The sequence below is a fragment of the Schistocerca gregaria genome, chromosome 2, assembly GCF_023897955.1.
Source record: "Schistocerca gregaria isolate iqSchGreg1 chromosome 2, iqSchGreg1.2, whole genome shotgun sequence".
Classification (NCBI taxonomy): domain Eukaryota; kingdom Metazoa; phylum Arthropoda; class Insecta; order Orthoptera; family Acrididae; genus Schistocerca; species Schistocerca gregaria.
Genome location: NC_064921.1, coordinates 600926502 through 600950481, shown reverse-complemented (window position 1 = coordinate 600950481; position 23980 = coordinate 600926502). Strand labels below are relative to the sequence as shown.

The 23980-nt window shown below is 40.9% G+C and overlaps 1 protein-coding gene across 1 annotated transcript in view; it reads right to left on the bottom strand.

Moving 5' to 3' along the window:
* The window catches only part of LOC126334545 (lysosomal acid glucosylceramidase-like), a 144016-nt gene that overhangs the window by 61826 nt on the left and 58210 nt on the right, over positions 1-23980 (bottom strand). The window contains exon 3 of the mRNA XM_049996910.1: positions 8762-8903. Coding sequence (XP_049852867.1) covers positions 8762-8903 — 142 coding nt within the window. The remainder of the gene's footprint in view (positions 1-8761; positions 8904-23980) is intronic.

The following is a 23980-nucleotide window of genomic DNA, read 5'->3' as shown; positions in this document are numbered from 1 at the left end:
TGGCCTCCCGCATGCCCACTATACGCCCTCACTCAAAGTCCGTCAACTGCACATACGGTTCACGTCCACGGTGTCGCGGCATGCTACCAGTGTTAAAGACTGCGATGGAGCTCCGTATGCCACGGCAAACTGGCTGACACTGACGGCGGCGGTGCACAAATGCTGCGCAGCTAGCGCCATTCGACGGCCAACACCGCGGTTCCTGGTGTGTCCGCTGTGCCGTGCGTGTGATCATTGCTTGTACAGCCCTCTCGCAGTGTCCGGAGCAAGTATGGTGGGTCTGACACACCGGTGTCAATGTGTTCTTTTCTCCATTTCCAGGAGTGTATTAAGTAACGTAATATAAGAAAACTAATTAATCAGAATGTTGCACAAGCAGATGATAAAAGATTGAGATTCGCTTCCTCTTATCTATTCGGTTTCTAAAAAGATTGTTTCCTATGTGCCGAAAGTGTGACATAGAGGTGGGAAAAAACCACGTGGACTGTTTGAAGTTCGCTCTTTAACTTTGAAACATTCGCTGCTTGAGAAAGCAGATGATTTCGGCAGAAAGGTTGCCGAACGCATTAACGGCATCTTGTGTTTAGGAGCTGCAGAAGCCCTTTATCATCAAGATTGCTATGATAAATTAGTGTCGAACCCCTCTTCTGTTCGAAAGAGAGACCGCCCTCAAGATACCGCTATTCAAGATTTATGCAAATTTATAAATAGTTCAGAGGAATGTTAATTTTCACTGCTCGATTTGTTGCAGAAAGTTAATGAATGTCTCCCAGAAGGAGAGACAATGATTATAAAATCTCTGACAAATAAACGGACTGAACACTTTGGTGATGGAGTCTTGTTTGCCACAACGCCAAAAAATACCCCCGTTGTATGTTTTCGTGGCAGTAGCCACAAACCCTTGAATCGATGGTGCAATGAACGAGCTGTTAACGAAAAAGATGAGAGAAAGAGAATAATAGAAGCAGCAGCAGCTATGATCTGTGAAGCTATAAGATTGACTCCTTGCAGTATTGCCGATTATCCAGATATCAATGTTCTGACAGAGAATGCCGAAGTTATGGTTTCTGACACCTTACACGAATTTGTGAAGGGAGTGGTTTTGTCAAAAAAAAGAAAGCTAGTGAACAATTCTCTTTAAAAAAATGTGCAGCAATATCCCATGCGATTGTGGCAGCTACCAGTCCTTGTTCATTTACTCTCACCCCTGTAACTTGGTCTTTCAGAGTACTTGTTTTGTAAAGTGGGATCAAAACAAATTGTTAGAATTGTCTTGAATGTGGGTTTCTGCCCTTCATATAGCACTCTGGCTGTATTTGAGGCTTCTGCCGTTGAGTTCTGGAAACCAAATATTTCAAATGATTCGTTGTCACAGTTCGTTTCCGATATTGTTGACTTCAAAATTGCAACAATGACGGGCAAAGGTACAATCCATGCTGTGGCTGGAATCAGGTATGTGACTCCAGGGAGAGCGATAGAACATCAAAAAGTCACGAAACTCTTTGTAATGGCGAGCTCTACTGAAACAGCAAATGCCCAAAAAATTAGTCTTCTAACACTCCAGAAGCAGAATAGAGTTGGAATTGAAGAAATTGTTGTGCAAAATGTCTACTCAGAACAACATTCACAAAACCAACAGTGTCTACCAATCACGATTTTACTTGGATGATGGGAAAGATTTTACAGCTTTCTATTCCTGTATGACAACGTTTTATGTAGAAAATCACAATTGGAGAACCTTATACGCAATCAAATTAAGTAGCGCTTCCATTCGTTAACAACCCGCCCACATATTATAACACTATTTCAACTGCTTTTACTAATGACCACCGAGAGTAAGAAGACCAGAAGACCACACAGCAAACATGTATCGTGATGTTTGATCAACAACTCGGCATGAAACCTAAAGATTGTTGCAGTGAGGGCTAATGGAGGGAATGAGCTACTCGCTAATGTAGTCTTTCGATTAGGAGGATTTCACTTGACAATGTCTTTTCTAGGAGTGAGCGGTGGTAAAATTTGCTGTTTTGAAGAGCGCGCCGCAGCGCGTAGTGTGAAGCGGTCGCCCTCCGTTTCTGGCGGTAGCGCCGCCGTGGCAGTCGCAGCTTTGGTGTCTCTCTCTGGTGGGAAAGGGGAAAGGTTGCCTGTCCACGTGCATTTAAGGGGCGCTATGAGCTCGCCATTCGTCAGTCGCTCAGTCTGAGTCTGTGTCAGTCTGGGTGAGTCTGGAGTCAGTCTCTCGTCCGAATTTGTGGCGCAGTGAGAGAACTCAGCGAGTGGTCGCCCGGTCGGGGGCTGAGTTCCTGCATCTGAGTCTGCGCGTTAGGCCGCCTGTCTGCTCGAGTTGCTCAGGCAATGGCCATTGGCGGTTGGATCGATCGCTTGGTCGGTCGCGCACTGGGACACGAGATGACTTGTCCACCTTGAAAGTCGGCGTATGTGAGGTCGCCACGTGAGTCCAGCGATCCGCGGCGTATAGCGAGAGGTAGTGGCTTCGCGGCCGACACGAGAGCAACAGGAGTCAAGCCATGAAATCGGTCTGGCCGGTGGGAGCTGCGACGCCGTGAGACGGGAGATCGGCGCGCCTTCCTGCGTCCGTTGAAGCGGCTGGCAGCGGACGGTTCGGGAGAGCGTTTTGGGGGTGCTGGGCCTGATCTTTGCCAGATGTCGCAGTTTATTAGAAGTTAAGTGATTGGAGATATGTTGTCTCATTTACTTGTTAAATTCTACTTGTTTTCTTGGTGAGGTCACCAGCAGCTTTGTTTTGGGGTCGTCCCACCATTATTCTTCGTTTGCCCACCCACGGGAAGGTGGTTATTTATGAATTTGGTGGTATGTTTTTCCCTTGTGGAGTAGCGGCGGGTTAGAGCAAACTGCGGTTCGGGTTGTTCGGTAATTTCCCTATCAATCTGCCGTACGTTAATAGCTGCCTCTGTCATGTTTGTCGGATTCGGGGTGATAACGAATTTATTGCTTGAAGTGTAACGGCCTAATTCCTGAAATATGTTTTTATCTTACCTATCATATTGAGAGGCGGTATATGTCTACTGTAGAGCATGTTTGGCCAACCTCATATAATTTTATGTAAGATTGCATTTCATGGGGTTTTATTTAAATGGTCATTTTAGTATATAAAGTTGCCATCCTTCCACTTTTCTTAGAAGTTAAAATCAAGTTGCACCTTCTATGGCGAGTTAATCTTTTAATTTTAGTGTTTTGTACCATTTCCATCCCTCCTACGGGGTGCATAGTTCGTGTGCTTGTATGAATTGTTAAAACTTTTACTTTAAGGTAATCTGGTGTGTTGCAGATTTGCACCTGTGTCGTCTTACAGAGGTTGTTGTGACCGGACGTGACTACGGCTGTGTCAAAAGGGAGAGGCAAGGTTCTGAAGAAAATGGTTCAAATGGCTCTGAGCACTATGTGACTTAACATCTGAGGTCATCAGTCCCCTAGAACTTAGAACTACTTAAACCTAACTAACCTAAGGACATCACACACATCCATGCCAAAGGCAGGATTCGAACTTGCGACCGTTGCGGTCGCGCGGTTCCAGACTGTAGCGCCTAGAACCGCTCGGCCACTCCGTCCGGTGGCAATGTTATAAGCCCTAAAGCTCATACACTCAAAAATTTGTTTCTTTCTGCCTCTGAATAAATTGTAACTTGATATTTAGAGTGTGCTTTTTGCTTATAATTTTAAATCTGTTTCTAAAAAAAAGCCTTTAGGAATAAAATTCCCATTTGTTGAAGGCAATTTCATTTTGATTTCATCAGTTACTCCCTGGCAACTACTTCCATGTTCACATAGTGTGATTAAATGTGTTAATGTTCTTGTTGAATCACAAGTAAATAAAGTAAATTCTTAAGAAAAAGTGTTGAAAGTAAATTCACGGTTCAAGGAGAGATAGGATTCTTAATGAGAGACAGTGGACTCTCGCAACTTTTGGAGACTGTATATGCTGCAGCTTGTGCTCCCCATGTACTTTCTGGTCGTGAATACACACGATGGCGATTCAGGCTCACTCTGCAGTCATTTGTGCTATTTCCGCCATAATACTGGAGGAAATGGCAGTCGTAGAGGAAGAGAAGCTACATATTAAAGACTGTATTTCTGATGAGAGTGGAAACGGTGCATCTTTCGGCGATTTAGAAAAAGTTCAAGTGTTGAAGACCTGAAAAATAACTTTGTGAACATAGTGAATGATATTAAGCAAAGAGGGAAAACTTCCCAGTTATGGATACAATACATTCATCTTGTCATTTTGGCATCGCATTTCATCCAAGCAGAGCGTACGGGGAATTGGGAGCTCCATACAGAATGTGTGAGAGCTAAGCTCCCAGTATTCCATGCAACTGGACACTTTCCTTATGCAAGGGACATGGAAAAACTAAAAGAAACCATGAAACCCGCTGAGTTCGATAAATTCACCAAAGACAGATTCTTCACGGTTCGACGCTCTGATAAGTACTGATGTGAACTATGGACCGACATGACGATAGAACAAACGCTTATGAAGAACCTGAAGAGTGTTGGAGGTGTTTCACACGGAAGAGGTTTCACCGATAGTGTGTTGAACCGATGGATTTGCGGTATACCAATAGTCCATCACATATGTGAAGCTATGCAATAGTTCTGCGATTTACATTCGGTTTCGAGTGATCAGCATGTCCAACTGAGGAGTGGGAGAATAGAAACTGACGACAAAATTTGCAGAACATTTCTGCTATGGTTGCAACAACATGCTCCATTTGCGTATAAGGATCTGGATTGGTAGCTTCTCAGGAAGTAAACTGCTACAAAGCTTTTTCTGTCTGTGAAGAAGATCTTCGAACGATAGTTACTGTCTCGCCAAAATTTGTTTCTCTGTATCTTAAGCGATCCAGCATGGCTATGACAATGTGCACGTCAACTGTTAGGCTTGAAAAAAAAATAACTTAAGTAGATACAATGCAGCTATTTCAGAGAATACTGTGCACGTTTCATTGATCTGATGGTTTAAAGGATTCCTTCACATACGAATTATCGGATGTACCAATATCTCTGTTTGACCGCAGTGGATTGATGAGGAAAACAAAAAATAGTCGTCGCTGTACAATCTTTCCCAATCAAGCACCTGAAATGAATGTTGAAAATAAGGAATCGAAGTTCTTTGTTATAGATGGAGGGTATCTTATCCACCACGTCGTGTGGCCCGAGAATGGAACTTTTGGTGACATTTATAAAACCTTATTAGCCTATATTCAGAGACATTACAAAGATGATGTTGCTGTTGTATTTGACAGATATTCTGAAAGCTCCCTGAACATAAAAACTATTGAACGGCAAAGACGAACAATGAAGTGGACCTCACGAAAAATTTTATTTAATGACGATACGTTATGCGTTGAATCGCATTCTGCCTTTCTTAGTAACCTCAGCAATAAGGGAATGTTTATTACACAGCTTGTGCTAAAATGAGACAGTTTTGGTTCTAAAGCCAGGAATTTGTATGCCGATTCAGATGTTTAAATTGTTACAAAAGCAAGAAATGCCTCAAAATTTTACCTGCAAGTGATTAGAGAGGGTCAAGATGGAGATCTCCTCGGGCTACTTATCGCCCTTGCTCCAGATCACACAGACATAATCCTGATGAAGAAGGTAGCATCAGAACAGGGTATTACAGGTCTCACTCGTTCATGAATGCAAGAATTAAATACTGTTTCTTCATGCAGTAAGTGATTGCGACAGCACTTTAGCCCTGTTTTGGAATGGAAAGCTGCAAGCCTTCCAACTATTCAACCGGTATCCACAACTTCACAATATTCACCAGGTATTCAATGATCCTACTTCCTCTCCTGATACCATTGCAAAAGCAGGAGAGAAATTTATACTTTCTCACTACACAAAAATAGTAGAGTGTCCTGATGATAACTTAAAAGCCATTCAATTTAAATGTTTTAATGTGCTTGTGGGTCAGGCAAACAATGCTGCCATACTCTCGTTTGCCACCCACTACTGATGCACTGCCCCTCCACTCTTAGCGAATTTACCTACAAGTCCAGCTATGGATGAGGAACAGCTAGGATCCCAGAAACTGAAGCTGGAGGGAATCAAACTCATCCCTCTCCCCGACTCACATGGAATGTCCATTTGATACTGATTTCATGCGTCTGTACTCAAGGCTGCGAAAGAAAGTGCGGATGTGTGAAGGCTGATCTACATTGCACAAGAATGTGCAAAAACTGTCGTGGACAAAGCTGCACTAATGTGCCTCGCAGTGGTTTGACAGAAGATTTAGATAACTGTTTTATGTAAAAAAAACTATTTACAAGAATTTATTTGTTTGATAGGTATAGTGGTATTTTCGTTGTCTACATGATGTACATGTGATTTTAAATATACTACAACAAAAGTATTTGTTGATAGGTCATACAGTAATTCGTAATGTTCAAGAAAAACGATTTTCATTCTAATAATTTAAGTTGCATAAGTCTCAAGTAAAAGACTATAAAGCAAAATTGTTCTGTATAAATGAACGGCTGTTTTAAAAGAAATTTCACTTTTTTTACCTACGGATTTTAGCACGCATAAACTAATTACCTTGCTTAAAAATGCATTTGACCATCTCACAGTAGATTTCACCAGAATTATTTTCTGTCATATAGATAACTTCATTAAATGAACCGTTTTTCGTGAAGTCTGGAAAGCTCCCCCGATAGGGAAGGGAACTTTTCTGTTTTTTACTTCTTATCCCCGAAGAGTGTTTCCCCAAAGATTGAAAACTTTATAAATTTTCCCTCATTATTCCCAATTTTCCTGGACTATTAGAGGTAAGAGAAGGAACTCAAAGGAAATCATCTACAGTACTGACATATGAAAGGTACCAGCTTAAACTATTATGTGCGCCCGAAAAAAATTATAGTTTCATAGGACAGACTATTTTAGACCTTCACGAAAAAGTGAAGGTGCAGTTTACAAGGGACACCGAACGTATTATCTATTTAAACTTACTTTGGGATTGACAGGTACGAAGGAAGCAGCGGTAGGGGAAGTTGTGGGGGGAGGGGGGGGGGAGCCCTAAGCGGAAGGCACTGAATTCCTTTGATTTTGCTTCATGTCTTTTTTATGCTCTCAGGATTCATTTCATTTGTTGTTTGTGGTATTTGTTGTGTGGTACTAAACAATCTCAGAAAGAAGTTCGTTAAAAATTACGAGTGGAAAAGTTCCAAGTCGCTCTGCTGGCGTGGGTATTGGCATGTGAGGTCAGCCGAGACAGAAATATTACACGTTATAAATATCGCTCTTAACAATATAATAGCTGCAATAATGAGATATGCTTTCTCGTATCGTTCTTAATACGACATGTTTTCTCACCATAATAATCACAAATAAATATTTTTTATTCTGCTAGAAATAAGCAGCCGGATCAGAATTTATAAACCTAGCCATCTGTTTCTTGTAAAGAAACGAAACGGGCGACGACTTAGCACGAGGGACGCAAGAGTGGACCGTTCCGCGTCACTTTTTACTGAAAATGTCTCGTATTAGGAAATTCTGAAAGTGTTCCAGTCTGTAGTAGATGAAAAAGTGATGAGATTTCGTTTGCATAATGTGTACACCTAACTTCAATAACATAAAAGTTTTCAACACGTCGGAAATTCGGTAACGTTGTCAAAAAGTGCATTTTCGTAAACTGTAACGTATTAATAATTTATCGGCGCAAATAAAACTAAAATGAAATCATAGCGTAGTTCTTTCAGATCACGGCGATTCCAGTTCCATATTCGTGCAACGAATATTTGCCATTTTGACTGAGTTGAATAAGTCGTAAGACTATCCTTACGTTCCGCAAGGGATGTGGCAATTATGTTCCGCATCTCCGCTGGCCTTAAAAGATATATCAATGCTAAGATAAGAATATGGATTCTTACGTATTGCGCTGTGAATAAATGGAGGTGAAGCGACAGTGTGCCATGATTTGCGTCGACACACCTATGTTTCTTTTAATTGCTGGTGTAAATATGATTTTCCTGTCATTCTAACTGGCACCTGAGTGTTTGCTGTTGCGTAATACACAATGCGTCACACTTCCGTTAGGACTGTGGCTTTTAAAAATAACAGTTATGGATTATTTTCGCAAAATTGCCGTATTTATTGAAGATAGTCTCCCCTTGAGTCAAAGCACAGCTGAGATCGTTTTAAAAGTGTTTTGAAACTGTCACTGTGGTCCTTTTTTGGAGTTGCATTTACTACTGCAATAGAATGTTCTTGGAAGTCTTTAATTGCGTCGTAACGGGATCGCTTCATTGCCAACTTCAATTTGTGGAACAACCAGAAGTCGGCTCGGGCCAGATCCGGCGAATACGGTGGGTAATCCAGAAGTGTGATCCATTTGCTGGCCAAAATCTCGTGCACAGTCTTCTCCCTGTGGTCTGCTACGTCGTCGTGGAGGAGCAATTAGGAACCTGCCTTTCGGTGTTCGAGTCGCTTTCGACGAATCCTCGGCCTCAAACACTGGAGAACTCAAAAAACATGATGTTGCCTCACTGCCATTTTCCTATGAGTGTCAGTGATGCACTGCTACATTAGCGGCCAGGATGCTAGCTGCAGTAGACTTTCTGCACAGTTGTTTTCTAGACTCCAAGGATCGTACTGCCGCATCTCGCCACGAGATAGCATTGCAGTTTGGAACTTCAGACAAGCACTCCGAACGGAACTGGGACACACTGTGTGTGTTAAAAGCGAGAGAAGTAGTCCTGTTAGGCGAGGTTGGCCCTACCTGAGCAGGTGCTGCTGGGTTGCCGAGCTGAGCGCCCTGATGTTGAAGGCGGTGGAGTCCGTCATGCCGCCGCCAAAGCCCAGCATCTGCTGGAACTGCTGGCTCGTGTCCACCCGCAGGCGCGCCGCTCCAGACCGCAGCTCTGCAACCACACAACAGGACTACAGCAAGACTGGCATGCTGCATGTGATCAGCAGTATAGATTTGTTATCTCTATCCGGGTGATCAGCAGTACGGATTTGTTGTCTCTATCCGGAGACTGGCTCGATACGCCTTTTCGCGCCAGTCCACTCTGTTTAAGCCTCTTCGTCTCTGTGTAGCAAGTGCAAGAAACACCTTTTTGAATCTGTTCACTGTAGTCAAGCTCTGCTCACCCTCTACAATTTTTACAAACTCCGTACCTCCCCCAACTCACTTTTGATTAAAGTATGGCTAAGAACTGAGGTCCAGTGTGGGCTGTACGTACTGTAAAGAAGTGAAACTTGTACACATGCTAATGTGGAACAGATTTACACCGAAAAATAGTTCCAATTTTGGCCATCAGGTGCAATACTGGCCCTGTACAACATCTCGTCGACATCATCCATGCTCACATTGAGATAATTGTGTAAGAAGCGGATGACAATAAAATTAAAATTTTTCTTTTCTCACTTGTTTGACCTTTCGACGTCCCATTCTTAATGGAAACATTTCTATAGATTATTCTTGCAGTCAAAGCTCCAGAATAGCACCTGGTGGCCAAAATTGGAACAATTTTTTCATCAGCGTAAATCGGTTCTACATTAACGCTCTAGAATAACTACCACGTGTGGTTGCCATATGGTAATTATAGCCAACACTGGACCTCTGTGAGTGTTGTTGTTCTCTTCAGTCCTGAGACTGGTTTGATACAGCTCTCCATGCTACTCTGTCCTCTGCAAGCTTCTTTATCTCCCAGTACCTACTGCAGCCTACATCCTTCTGAATCTGCTTAGTGTATTCATCTCTTGGTCTCCCTCTACGATTTTTACCCTCCACGGTGCCCTCCTATGCTAGTCAAGTTGTGCCACAACTTCTCTTCTCCCCAATCCTATTCAGTACCTCATCATTAGCTACGTGATCTATCCACCTTATCTTCACCATTCTTCTGTAGCACCACATTTCGAAAGCTTCTATTCTCTTCTTGTCCAAACTAGTTATCGTCCATGTTTCACTTCCATACATGGCTACACTCTATACAAATACTTTCAGAAACGACTTCCTGATACATAAATCTATATTCGATGTTAACAAATTTCTCTTCTTCAGAAACGTTTTCCTTGCCATTGCCAGTCTACATTTTATATCCTCTCTACTTCGACCATCATCAGGTATTTTAATTCCTAAATAGCAAAACACCTTTACTACTTTAAGTGTCTCATTTCCTAATCTAATTCCCTGAGCATCACCCGATATAATTTGACTAGATTCCATTATCCTCATTTTGCTTTTGTTGATGCTCATCTTATATCCTCCTTTCAAGACACTGTCCATTCCGTTCAACTGCTCTTCCAGGTCCTATGCTCTCTCTGACAGAATTACAATGTCATCGAGGAACCTCAAAGTTTTTATTTCTTCTCCATGGATTTTAATACCTACTCCGAACTTTTCTTTCATTTCCTTTACTGTTTGCTTAATATACAGATTGAATAACATCGGGGAGAGGCTACAACCCTGTCTCACTCCTTTCCCCACCACTGCTTCCCTTTCATGCCCCTCGACTCTTATGACTGCCATCTGGTTTCTGTACAAATTGTAAATAGCCTTTCGCTCCCTGTATTTTACCCCTGCCACCTTCAGAATTTGAAAGAGAGTATTCCAGTCAACATTGTCAAAAGCTTTCTCCAGATCTACAAATCCTAGAAACGTAGGTTTGCCTTTTCTTAATCTTTCTTCTAAGATAAGTCGTAAGGTCAGTACTGCCTCACGGGTTCCAACATTTATACGGAATCCAAACTGATCCTCCCAGAGGTGGTCATCGATCCGTTGCGAGATTCAGTTCTGTGGCGACATCGCAACGGTTTATTTTCTGTCACAATGTTCTTCAATGATCATGACCACTCTATATTGTGAGTTAACATTGATGTGTTTCCGTTTTCCTTGTTGTTGTTATTATTGTTGTTGTTTTCAGTCCTGAGACTGGTTTGATGCAGCTCTCCATGCTACTCTATCCTGTGCAAGGTTCTTCATCTGCCAGTACCTACTGCAACCCACATCCTTCTGAATCTGCTTAGTGTATTCATCTCTTGGTCTCCCTCTATGATTTCTATCCTCCACGCTGCCCTCCAATGCTAAATTTGTGATCTCTTGATGCCTCAAAACATGTCCTACTAACCGATTCCTTCTTCTAGTCAAGTTGTGCCACAAACTTCTCTTCTCCCCAACCCTATTCAATACCTCCTCATTAGTTACGTGATATATCCACCTTATCTTCAGCATTCTTCTATACCACCACATTTCGAAAGCTTCTATTCTCTTCTTGTCCAAACTAGTTATCGTCCATGTTACATGGCTAAACTCTATAAAAATACTTTCAGAAACGACTTCCTGATACATAAATCTATATTCGATGTTAACAACTTTCTCTTCTTCAGAAACGCTTTCCTGGCCATTGCCAGTCTACATTTTATATCCTCTCTACTTCGACCATCATCAGTTATTTTAATTCCTAAATAGCAAAACTCCTTTACTACTTTAAGTGTCTCATTTCCTAATCTAATTCCCTCAGCATCACCCAACTTAATTCGACTACATTCCATTATCCTCGTTTTGCTTTTGTTGATGTTCATCTTATATCCTCCTTTCAAGACACTGTCCATTCCGTTCAACTGCTCTTCCAAGTCCTTTGCCGTCTCTGACAGAATTACAATGTCATCGGCGAACCTCAAAGTTTTTACTTCTTCTCCATGAATTTTAATACCTACTCCAAATGTTTCTTTTGTTTCCTTTACTGCTTGCTCAATATACAGATTGAATAACATAGGGGATAGACTACAACCCTGTCTCACTCCTTTCCCAACCACTGCTTCCCTTTCATGCTCCTCGACTCTAATAACTGCCATCTGGTTTCTGTACAAATTGTAAATAGCCTTTCGCTCCCTGTATTTTACCCCTGCCACTTTCAGAATTTGAAAGAGAGTATTCCAGTCAACATTGTCAAAAGCTTTCTCTAAGTCTACAAATGCTAAAAAAGGAAGGTTTGCCTTTTCTTAATTTTTCTTCCAAGTCGTAAGGTCAGTATTGCCTCACCTGTTCCAACATTTCTACGGAATCCAAACTGATCCTCCCCGAGGTCCGCATCTACCAGTTTATCCATTCGTCTGTAAAGAATTCGCGTTAGTATTTTGCAGCTGTGACTTATTAAACTGATAGTTCGGTAATTTTCACATCTGTCAGCACCTGCTTTCTTTGGGATTGGAATTATTATATTCTTCTTGAAGTCTGAGGGTGTTTCGCCTGTCTCATACGTCTTGTCCACCAGCTGGTAGAGTTTTGTCAGGACTGGCTCTCCCAAGGCCGTCAGTAGTTCTAATGGAATGTTGTCTACTCCCGGGGCCTTGTTTCGACTCAGGTCTTTCAGAGCTCTGTCAAAGTCTTCACGGAGTATCGTATCTCCCATTTCGTCTTCATCTACTTCTTCTTCCATTTCCATAATATTGTCCTCAAGTACATCGCCCTTGTATAAACCCTCTATATACTCCTTCCACCTTTCTGCTTTCCCTTCTTTGCTCAGAACTGGGTTTCCATCTGAGCTCTTGATGTTCATACAAGTTGTTCTCTTATCTCCACAGGTCTCCTTGATTTTCCTGTAGGCAGTATCTATCTTACCCCTAGTGAGATAAGCCTCTACATCCTTACATTTGTCCTCTAGCCATCCCTGCTTAGCCATTTTGCACTTCCTGTCGATCTCATTTTTGAGACGTTTGTATTCCTTTTTGCCTGCTTCATTTACAGCATTTTTATATTTTCTCCTTTCATCAATTAAATTCAATATTTCTTCTGTTACCCAAGGATTTCTACTAGCCCTCGTCTTTTACCTACTTTATCCTCTCCTGCCTTTACTACTTCATCCCTCAGAGCTACCCATTCTTCTTCTACTGTGTTTCTTTCCCCAATTTCTGTCAATTGTTTCCTTATGCTCTCCTTGAAACTCTGTGCAACCTCTGTTTCTTTCAGCTTATCCAGATCCCATGTCCTTAAATTCCCACCTTTTTGCAGTTTCTTCAGTTTTAATCTACAGGTCATAACCAATAGATTGTGGTCAGAGTCCACATCTGCCCCTGGAAATGTGCTATAATTTAAAACCTGATTCCTAAATCTCTGTCTTACCATTATATAATGTATCTGATACCTTATAGTATCTCCAGGATTCTTCCATGTATACTGTGCTTTAATTGTAACTACCATATATATATATATATATATATATATATATATATATATATATATATATATATATATATGTGTGTGTGTGTGTGTGTGTGTGTGTGTGTGTGTTATGTGTGTCCATTACCGAACTTGATTACTCAAGATTTGTCCTGTAAACCCTATATCTTCTATTACTCAAGTTATGCCACACAGCTTCTTCTTTCTGATTCGATTCAGTGTCATTTCATTTGCCATTCAATGCACCGAGTGTAATCTTCTACATTTCACAAGTTTCACATGTTTTTCTGTTCATAAAATATTCTCTTACTGTAGAAGGCCAGCATTTCACATGCTTTTTGCTTTTGCCATTACCAGTTTGTTTACTATTCAAACTTAGTAATCTGATGTCTCTAGTATTATCAGATTAGATTAGATTTACTTTCATTCCAATTGATCTGTAGTGAGGAGGTCCTCCAGGATGTACCTTCCACAGGCTCCAAGTGGCATGATAGCCATTTTTAATGAAAACTATATGAAAGAATCATTTTAAAAAGACCAATGTGCTGAATTAAGAATCATTTTATAAACACCAATGTGCTGAATTTAAAATAAAAAAGTATTTTTTCATTTATAAGGTAATAAACATGTAATAGAACTGCTATAATACTTATTTACAATGAACACATTACTGCACTGAAATTGTGCAGAAGTTATATATATATATATATATATATATATATATATATATATATATATGTGTGTGTGTGTGTGTGTGTGTGTGTATGTGTAATAATATGAGTTGGCCACCAATAAATCCTTTAGGCTTCTCTTAAACGGAATCTCATTGGTTGTTAAGATTTTTATAGCTGCTGGCAAGTTATTGAAGATGTGTGTTCCTGAATAAGATTGGTTGGTTGGTTTGGTGAAGGAGACCAGACAGCGAGGTCATCGGTCTCATCGGATGGGAGCAGGATGGAGAGGAAATCGGCCGTGCCCTTTGAAAGGAACCATCCCGGCATTTGTCTGGAGCGATTTAGGAAAATCACGGAAAACCTAAATCAGGATGGCCGGACGCGGGATTGAACCGTCGTCCTCCCAAATGCGAGTCCAGTGTCTAACCACTGCGCCACCTCGCTCGATGTAGTGAATAATGCACACCTTTTTGTACAAGAGCCAGTGACTTTAAATCCTTGTGAAGGTTTTTCTTATTTATAGTATTGATTCCATGAACTGAGCAGTTGGTTTGCAAAAGTGATATCTTTTTAATGACAAATTTCATTAAGGAATAAGGGTATTGGGAAGCAGTAGTTAGTATCCCCAGTTCCCTAGACAGGCTTCTGCAGGATGTTCTTGAGTTCACACCTCGTGCAACTCTTACTGCACGTTTTTGTGCCCTGTAAACTTTAGCTTGGCTTGATGAATTACCCCAAAAAAATAATCCCATATGACATTATGGAAGAAAGTAAGCATAGTATGCCAGCTTTTTCATTTTTATATCACCTATGTCTGACACAATTCGCATTGCAAATAGAGATTTGTTAAGACGCTTTACCAGTCCTGTTGTGCTCCTCCCAGTTGAATTTATTATCAATCTGTAATCTCAAGAATTTAACACTGTCCACTTCTTCTATCTGTTTCTCATTGTATGTTAGGCATATACTAGTGGGACACCCCTTACAACTTCTGAACTGTATGTAATGTGTTTTTTCAAAGTTAAAGAATTGGCTGGGAGCCAGTGATTAATGTCCAAAAATATTTTATTAGGCGATCTTTCTAAGTCTACACTTGATTTGCTATTTATTTCAATGTTTGTATCATCGGTAAACAAAACGAAATTGGCATCTGGTAGTGTTACTGATGAAAGGTCATTGATATACACAAGAAAAAGTAAGGGCCCTAAAATGGAACCTTTCGGGACCCCACACGCAATTAGTTCCCAGCTGGATGATGCCTGACAGCTTAATACATGTCTCTTTCCTAATAACACCATTTGTTTCGTGCCAGAGATATAAGATTTGAACCATTTTCCAGCATTTCCTGTTACACCATAATATTCTAATTCACTTAAAAGGATATTGTGATTTACACAGTCAAATGCCTTTGACAGATCACAAAATATACCAGTTTCTGCAATTTTTCGTCTAATAAAGTAAGCACATTTTCACTATAAGTGTAGATAGCCTTCTCAATACCAGAACCCTTCAGAAATCCGAACAGTGACTTTGACAGTATGTTATTTGAGATAAGAGGGTTATAAAACTGAACATACATTACTGTTTCTAAAATTTTTCAGTATGCTGGCAAAAGTGCAATTGGACGGAAATGTGGTGCTATTTCTTTATCTCCTTTCTTAAACAGTGGCTTAACTTCAGCATATTTCAACCATTCAGGAAATATTCCACTGATAAACGACAGGTTACACAGCTAGCTTAATATGTTACTTCACTCAGAATCACATTCTTTAATTAACTTCATTGATATTTCATCATACCCATTAGACGTTTTTGATTTTAAAGATTTTATCATGGACATTATTTCTGCTGGGGTAGTGAGAGTCAAATTCATATTATGGAAGTTACTTGAAATGTCTGGTCTGAAGTATTATCCATAGCAGCATCTACAGAACATGACAACCTCATCTTTTCAGTAACAGCTATAAAATGTTTGTTAAAAAGTTCTGCAACACTATACAAATGTGTCACCAATGTTTAATTTACTCTTAATGCTATTTGCCCCTCTTCATGTCTGGTTCTACCGGTCTCCTCCTTCACTATATCCCATATTGTCTTTATTTTGTTGTCTGATATGACTATCTTTTCCTTGTAATATATTTGCTTTGATGTCTGTAGTACAGTCTTTAATATTTTGCAATATTTCTTTTAATGTGCTATAGCGTCAACATCAGAACTGTTTCGGATTGACAGATACAGTTTTCTTTTTGTTTTACAAGACACACTTATGGCTTCTTTGTAGACTTTGCTCAAACGTTGGTTAGTTTTAGGGGAAACAGTGTTCAAATAAGGTAAGCACTTTACTAGCCAAAGTGTAATATTTTTCATTCAGGCCATGAGCAATGTAAACATCAGTCTAGTGAATGTCTCTGAGAAGTGACCTGAAATAATCAATTTTTGGCTTCTTCAAAAATGGTTCAAATGGCTCTGAGCACTATGCGACTTAACTTCTGAGGTCATCAGTCGCCTAGAACTTAGAACTAATTAAACCTAACTAACCTAAGGACATCACACACATCTATGCCCGAGGCAGGATTCGAACCTGCGACCGTAGCGGTCGCTTGGCTCCAGACTGTAGCGCCTAGAGCCGCACGGCCACTCCGGCCGGCTTGGCTTATTCAAAAATGGCTCTGAGCACTATGGGACTTAACTTCTGAGGTCATCAATCCCATAGAACGTAGAACTACTTTAATCTAACTAACCTAAGGACATCACACACATCCATGTCCCAGGCAGGATTCGAACCTGGCGACCGTAGCGGTCGCGAGGTTCCAGACCGCTCGGTCACACAGGCCGGCTTTGGCTTATTGATTACCCTCTTGAGCTCAGATTTAAGATATTTTATATCCTGTTAAGTATTAACATTTAACAGAATAAACTGCATGTCATGGTCATAGAGGTCATTGACTATTTGTTTTGTAATATAATTTTGTTAATTGGACTTTTCTATAAAAATATTGTCAATGGCTGTTTTTGAGCAATTGGCTACCCTAGAGGGGAACTTTACAGTGGCAATTAAGTTGAATGATAGTGTTACTAACTCAAATAAATTCTTATTGCGAGAGTCTTTAAGGAAATCTACACTGAAATCACCAGCAACCACCATTTTTGCTTTGCCGGCCGAAGTGGCCGTGCGGTTCTAGGCACTACAGTCTGGAACCGCGTGACCACTACGGTCGCAGGTTCGAATCCTACCTCGGGCATGGATGTGTGTGATGTCCTTAGGTTAGTTTAAGTAGTTCTAAGTTCTAGGGGACTGATGACTGCTGCAGTTAAGTCCCACAGTGCTCAGAGCCATTTGAACAATTTGAACTATGTTTTTGGTTGTTAAATGGGCCAGTACAGCTACAAGGTGGTTTATGAACAGTTTAAAGTTACCTGCAATTGCTTGATATACACTTAATATTTCGAAGAATTTTTTGTGAAATTCTACTTCTGTTGCACATGCTTCCAAATGCTGTTCTAGGCAAAATTTAGGAATGTCTATGTTCTTAAATTTATGACAGTTCCTGATGAATGTGGCAACTCCTCCTTTCTCCATTTCAATTCTACAAAAGTGAGATGCTATACCGAAACGCTGCAACACTTGAAAGTGCTATACCAGTGGTCACATGATGTTCAGGGGTTCAAATTATGTCTGCTGGGTTTGAGGGCTCTAATTCATCTATGCACATAATTAATTCATTAATTTTATTTCTCAGTCCTCGAATAATTTGATGCAGTAAAGATAGCTGACATTTCACACTGACTGAGTTAAAACTGGTTAGAGTTGAAATATCTGCTGACTGTTGAAAATTCTTAACCAATAGCTGTTTATGCTGATGTAATAAGCTAGAATTATGTTTTTTGGTTTCTTTCTCAAACTGAAGGTTTGTCTCAGTCCTAACCTCTCTTATAATTTGATTTCTTTCTGTCCTTCCAGCCCTTAAAAAGGGTCTTTTCTGAACCCTATAACCTCTGGTATTTTACCACTCATGACAGTGCCTCCCCCCTTTTAACTTTCGTGCTATTTTCCCAGCCAGTTTACCCTTCCCTCTTCTGTTCAGGTAAAGGCCATGCCTAATGTAATCCCACCTGTTGAGAGAATCACCAGGAACCAAACCAATGTTTGACCATGCACCCAACAGAAGCAGCTGTTCCAGCTCCAAATTAACTCTCTTGACAAAAGAGTTCAAATGAGGCCGGTCATGGCGACCAAGAAGAGACACAAACTCAACATTAGTATGCTTCGATGCTCATGCAGTCTTTGCCAGGTCACACTGTATACTGTATCCAGTATCTCTGACAATACTATTACTGTTACTATTACTATAACCACAGTGTCTTCCTTATTGAAATCTCTGCAATGTGATCTTAAATTCTCTCTCACCTGCTCCAGACCATCACTAGGTTTAAAAAAATTGGTGATCTTGTAATCTGATCCTAGTTCATCCTGCAACAGTTGACCAACACCTCTTCCATGGGAACTACCTAACAACAACACTTTCTTTCTCTTTACTGGTTTCCCTACATTCTTACTTTTCGATTTGCTGCTGAAAGTTTGTTGTGCCCTGTCTACACCAGCAACTGCTTGAAGCTCACAAGCTACTAACTGAAGCAACAAGTCAATTCTATTTTCAACATTCACTACGAAGGTGTCAGACAAAGTTCTAGGCCTGTTCCTCCTGTTGCCCCTTGACACTTCCCACCTCTCTTTACCCTTCTCCCTCCCTAACCTGTCAGGATCTCCATGGCCTTCTTTAACTCAGCCTGAATGTCTGAGGTCATTCATCTATTTTTTTTACTCATATTGACATTAATCCTACAACGTCTTTTAAGCTACTATCCATACTGTATAACTGATCCTTTAAGTTCTTTGTTGTCTCTATCATAACGGCAATCTTATTGTGTAATGGAATGGAACACGTATCTATCATGACAAGAAGTTTAGTGTCAGCCACTGTAGTTACACTCAAAAATGATATGAAAGTGGGGCCAAAAGTGGAAACTGTCGGCCAGGCAAATTGGCCGAGAATTTCATGATAGCCATGATAGCCCATTTTTGAATGGACAAGTGGAGTGTGAATCAAGGAAAGTTGATGGATGGGATAGCGCAAGGGCCAGCCGCTGATCGCATGGCAGCAGGGAAGCAACGGTCTGGGTGGCCGTGGATGCCTATGAAATACCAGAGTCCGCCAAAACTAATAGCAGCCCTGCATTTAGATTGTATATGTCCTATCGAATATAAAAACTATTTCTTAAATTCGAGACATATAGGCAAAGGAAGCGAAACTCATAATAGGTCATATGGAAAGATTAACTGCTTTTAAAAGACACATATAATCCAAAATGAAATTCGTAGGAAGGGCCGTTCGGGAGAAGTTATTTCCCGCGAAAGCACTTTGTTATTGGCGCTCACGTCCAGGGGATGCGCATCATTTCTTCCTTGGCAAGTGCAAGTTCGCGAGTAAGTTTGACTACATAACTGCCCAAGAAATGTTGTGTGTCAATTAACTCGCACTAGTTATGGTTTTTCCTACCCAAGAACGATTTAAGACCTATCTGTTTTAGAGTAAATACTGGTAGTGTAAGATATGAACAGTACTACCTCAAAGTTAAACAAAACGTATTGTAGGCAGGAAGGGTGTAACAGTTACAATAAAAAAAATCTTATCTCTGCTGTCGCCCCGATAGCTGAGTGGTCAGCGCGGCGGTCTGTCATGCCAAGGGGCCCGGGTTCGATTCCCGGCTTGGTCGGAGATTTTCTCGGCTCAGAGACTGGGTGTTGTGATGTCCTCATTATCATTTCATCTACATATACATCTACATCCATACTCCACAAGTCACCTGAGGGTGTGTGACGGAGGGTTCTTTGAGTACCTCTATCGGTTCTCCCTTCTATTCCAGTCTCGTATTGTTCGTGGAAAGAAGGAATGTCGGTATTCCTTTGTGTGGGTTCTAATCTCTCTGACTTTATCCTCATGGCCTCTTCGCGAGATATACGTAGGAAGGAGCAATATACTGCTTGACTCCTCGGGGAAGGTATGTTCTTGAAACTTCAATAAAAGCCTGTACCAAGCTACTGAGCATCTCTCCTGCAGAGTCTTCCACTGGAATTTATCTATCATCTCCGTAACGCTTCCGCGATTACTAAATGATCCTGTAACGAAGCGCGCTGCTCTCCGTTGGTTTTCTCTATCTCTTCTATCAACCCTATCTGGTACGGACCCCACACTGGTGAGCAGTATTCAAGCAGTAGGCGAACACGCGGACTGTAACCTACTTCCTTTGTTTTCGGATTGCATTTCCTTAGGAATCTTCCAATGGATCTCAGTCTGGCATCTTCTTTACCGATGATTAATTTTAAATGGTCATTCCATTTTAAATCACTCCTAAAGCCTACTCCCAGATAATTTATGGAATTAACTGCTTCCAGTTGCTGACCTGCTATATTGTAGCTAAATGATAAAAGAGCTTTCTTTCTGTGTATTCGCAATATATTACACTTGTCTACATTGAGATTCAATTGCCATTCCCTGCACCATGCGTCGATTCGTTGCAGATCCTCCTGCATTTCAGTACAATTTTTCATTGTTGCAACCTCTCGATACACCACAGCATCATCTGCAAAAAGTCTCAGTGAACCTCCGATGTTCTCCACAAGGTCACTTATATATATTGTGAATAGCAACGGTCCTACGACACTGCCCTGCGGCACACCTGAAATCACTCTTACTTCGAAAGACTTCTCTCCACTGAGAATGACATGCTGCGTTCTGTTATCTAGGAACTCCTCAATCCAACCACACAATTGGTCTGATAGTCCATATGCTCTTACTTTTTTCAATAAACGACTGTGGGGAACTGTATCAAACGCCTTACGGAAGTCAAGAAACACGGCATCTACCTGGGAACCCGTGTCTATGGTTCTCTGAGTTCGTGGACGAATAGCGCGAGCTGGGTTTCACACGACCGTCTTTTTCGAAACCCATGCTGATTCCTACAGAGTAGATTTCTAGTCTCCTGAAAAGTCATTATACTCGAACATAATACGTGTTCCAAAATTCTAACTGATCGACTTTAAAGAAATAGGTCTATAGTTCTGCATATCTGTTCGACGTCCCTTCTTGAAAACGAGGATGACCTGTGCTCTTTTCCAATCCTTTGGAACGCTACGCTCTTCTAGAGACCTACGGTACACCTTTGCAAGAAGGGGGGCAAGTTCCTTCTCGTACTCTGGGTAAAATCGAACTGGTATACCGTCAGGTCCAGCGGCCATTCCTCTTTGGAGCGATTTTAATTGTTTTTCTATCACTCGGCCATCTATTTCGATATCTACCTTTTTGTCATCTGCGCAACAATCTAGAGAAGGAACTACAGTGCAGTCTTCCTCTGTGATACAGCTTTGGAAAAAGACATTTAGTACTTCGGCATTTAGTCTGTCATCCTCTGGTTCAGTGCCATTTTGTCACAGAGTGTCTAAGACATTTTGTTTTGATCCATCTACCGCTTTGACTTAAGACCAAAATTTCTTAGGATTTTCTGCCAAGTCAGTACACAGAACTTTACTTTCGAATTCATTGAACGCCTCTCGCACAGCCCTCCTCACACTACATTTCGCTTCGTGTAATTTTTGTTTGTCTGCAAGGCTTTGGCTTTGTTTTTCTGTGAAGTTCCCTTTGCTTCCGTAGCATTTTTGTAACTCGGTTGTTGTACCACGGTGGTTCTTTTCCATCCCTTACGATCTTTCTTGGCACATACTCATCTAGTGCATATTGTACGATGGTTTTGAACTTCGTCCACTGATCCTCAGCACTATCTGTACTTGAGACAAAACTTTTGTGTTGAGCCATCAGGTGCTCTGAAATCTGCTTTTTGTCACTTTTGCTAAACAGAAAAATATTCCTACCTCTTTTAATATTTATATTTACGGCTGAAATCATCGATGCAGTACCCGCTTTATGATCGCTGATTCCCTGTTCTGCGTTACCTGTTTCAAATACTTCGGGTCTGTTTGTCACCAGAAGGTTTAATATGTTATCGCCACGAGTCGGTTCTCTGTTTAACTGCTCAAGGCCGTTTCCAGATAATGCATTTAAAAAATTTTCACTGGATTCTTTGTCCCTGCCACCCGTTATAACCGTTTGAGTCTCCCAGTCTATATCTGGCAAATTAAAATCTCCACCCAGAACTATAATATGATCTGGAAATCTACTCGAAATATTTTCCAAATTTTCCTTCAAGTGCTCTGCCACAACAGTTGCTGAGCCAGGGGGTCTATAGAGACATCCAATTACCATGTTTGAGCCTGCTTTAACCGTAACTTTCACCCAAATTATTTCACATTTCGGATCTCCGTCAATTTCCTTCGATACTATCGCACTTCTTATCGCTATGCACACGACTGTCTTTGCGTTATACATACCAATCTGAGGCAGGTAGAGTGTAACAGTTATAATAAAAAACAATCTTATCTCGGCTCCCCCCCCCCCTCCCCCCGATAGCTGAGTGGTCAGCACGGCGGCCTGTCATGCCCAACTTCCCTAGATGCTCATGCGGTGGACCTCTGACGAGGCTTCCTCCGTGACAAGACCTGCCGTAAGGCAAAACACAAAGTTAAGTTATCTCGGCTTATCTTTGTTCGTGCCCGGTTGAGAACATGGTGGCGACCTCGGTGTTTATATTTGTTCGTACTAGTATTGTTCTGCCTGCCGTATGCACCTTGTAGTTGTATGCATTCTGTGATAAGGCACAGAGGTGTAGGTAGGACCGGAAGTCGACTGAGGTTGGCAGTACCAGTCTGCTGCTTTCCGCAGGTTACGAAATGTGCAAGTGCAAGGACAGTACGATAATAGCATTGCAAACCTACAATTTTCAAGACTTATACCATCGCAATTGACAAACCTTAACATTTTTATGAATTATCCGCGAACATCAATTTCTTTTCCCAATTTCCCGTGCTTAGTTTTACTCTACGCTCCTTGCGGAGGACGAATAACATAGGAAATGGATTACGTTGGTTTCTATAGTAGTTATAAACCACCTTCGTTACTTCAAAATTTCAAACATTATCAGAAACCACAATGTTATAAATGTGGGTTTACCTTTTTTCAAATTGCCGTCTAAGACACGTTGCAGAGTCAGTATTGCCTTGAGCGCGTTTGCAATTCACAATTTTCACAGCACTGAACCACTTGGACTGCTTTGTAAACAACATGACGTTGAGGTTTCTAAAATCAAGAGAAAGTGGTGGCTTCCTGGGAAAAAAAGGTACGGTCTCATCAAAAATTATTGTGGGTAATGTGCTCTTAAAATGAGTGTAGTCCTTCATTTATTTAGAATGTCCAATTTGCCTCTACAGTAATTAAAATCGAGATGTAAAATTGACGATTTGGAAATATATGTGGCATCATTTATGATGTATTTAAAAATAAGATGAGACGAGAAATGAGAGTAGAATTTCATACAACTAGTTCTTCCAGCGCCTCTTCATAGTACATAATGCTGGGTACCTACGTACATAAACAACATTTGGTAAAACACAAAATGCAGAAATGAAATTTCTATGAACAAAAGGCAACCCATGAACAGACCGTATAGAAAACGAAACAGTGCGACAGGAACTAGATAATATTTAGAAAACCGATCACTCCAGAACAACAGCTTGCTTTGACATAACAGTTTCCAATGCTGCACTTTACAGTCTCTAAATGAATTTTACTATAATGGTACAACATACTTTTCAAGCGGGGCTTTTTTTAATTCTAAATGTCTGAAAGTTGCTTCTCAGTATTTCCTTTATTAGGACCACGTACTTTAACAACTCTGTAAGTGTTAGTTATTGAAACAGCCACTAAAGCAGTACTGCAAAACTCTACTCCGTCTTTAAACTGCCATTAATATTATCATAGCCAATGGCAGACACAGAGCCAACACCAAACATAGGGGTATAACTTTACATGCCTACTAACACCACAGATGATGAAGAGAGTGAAAGCTTGTATACTGAGATAAAAGAAGTTATTCATGTAATAGACAAAAATTAAAATGAGATGTGGGCCTGGAATTCGGTAGTGGGACAATGTAGAGAAGGAAAAACATTACGAGAATGTGGGCTCGGTGA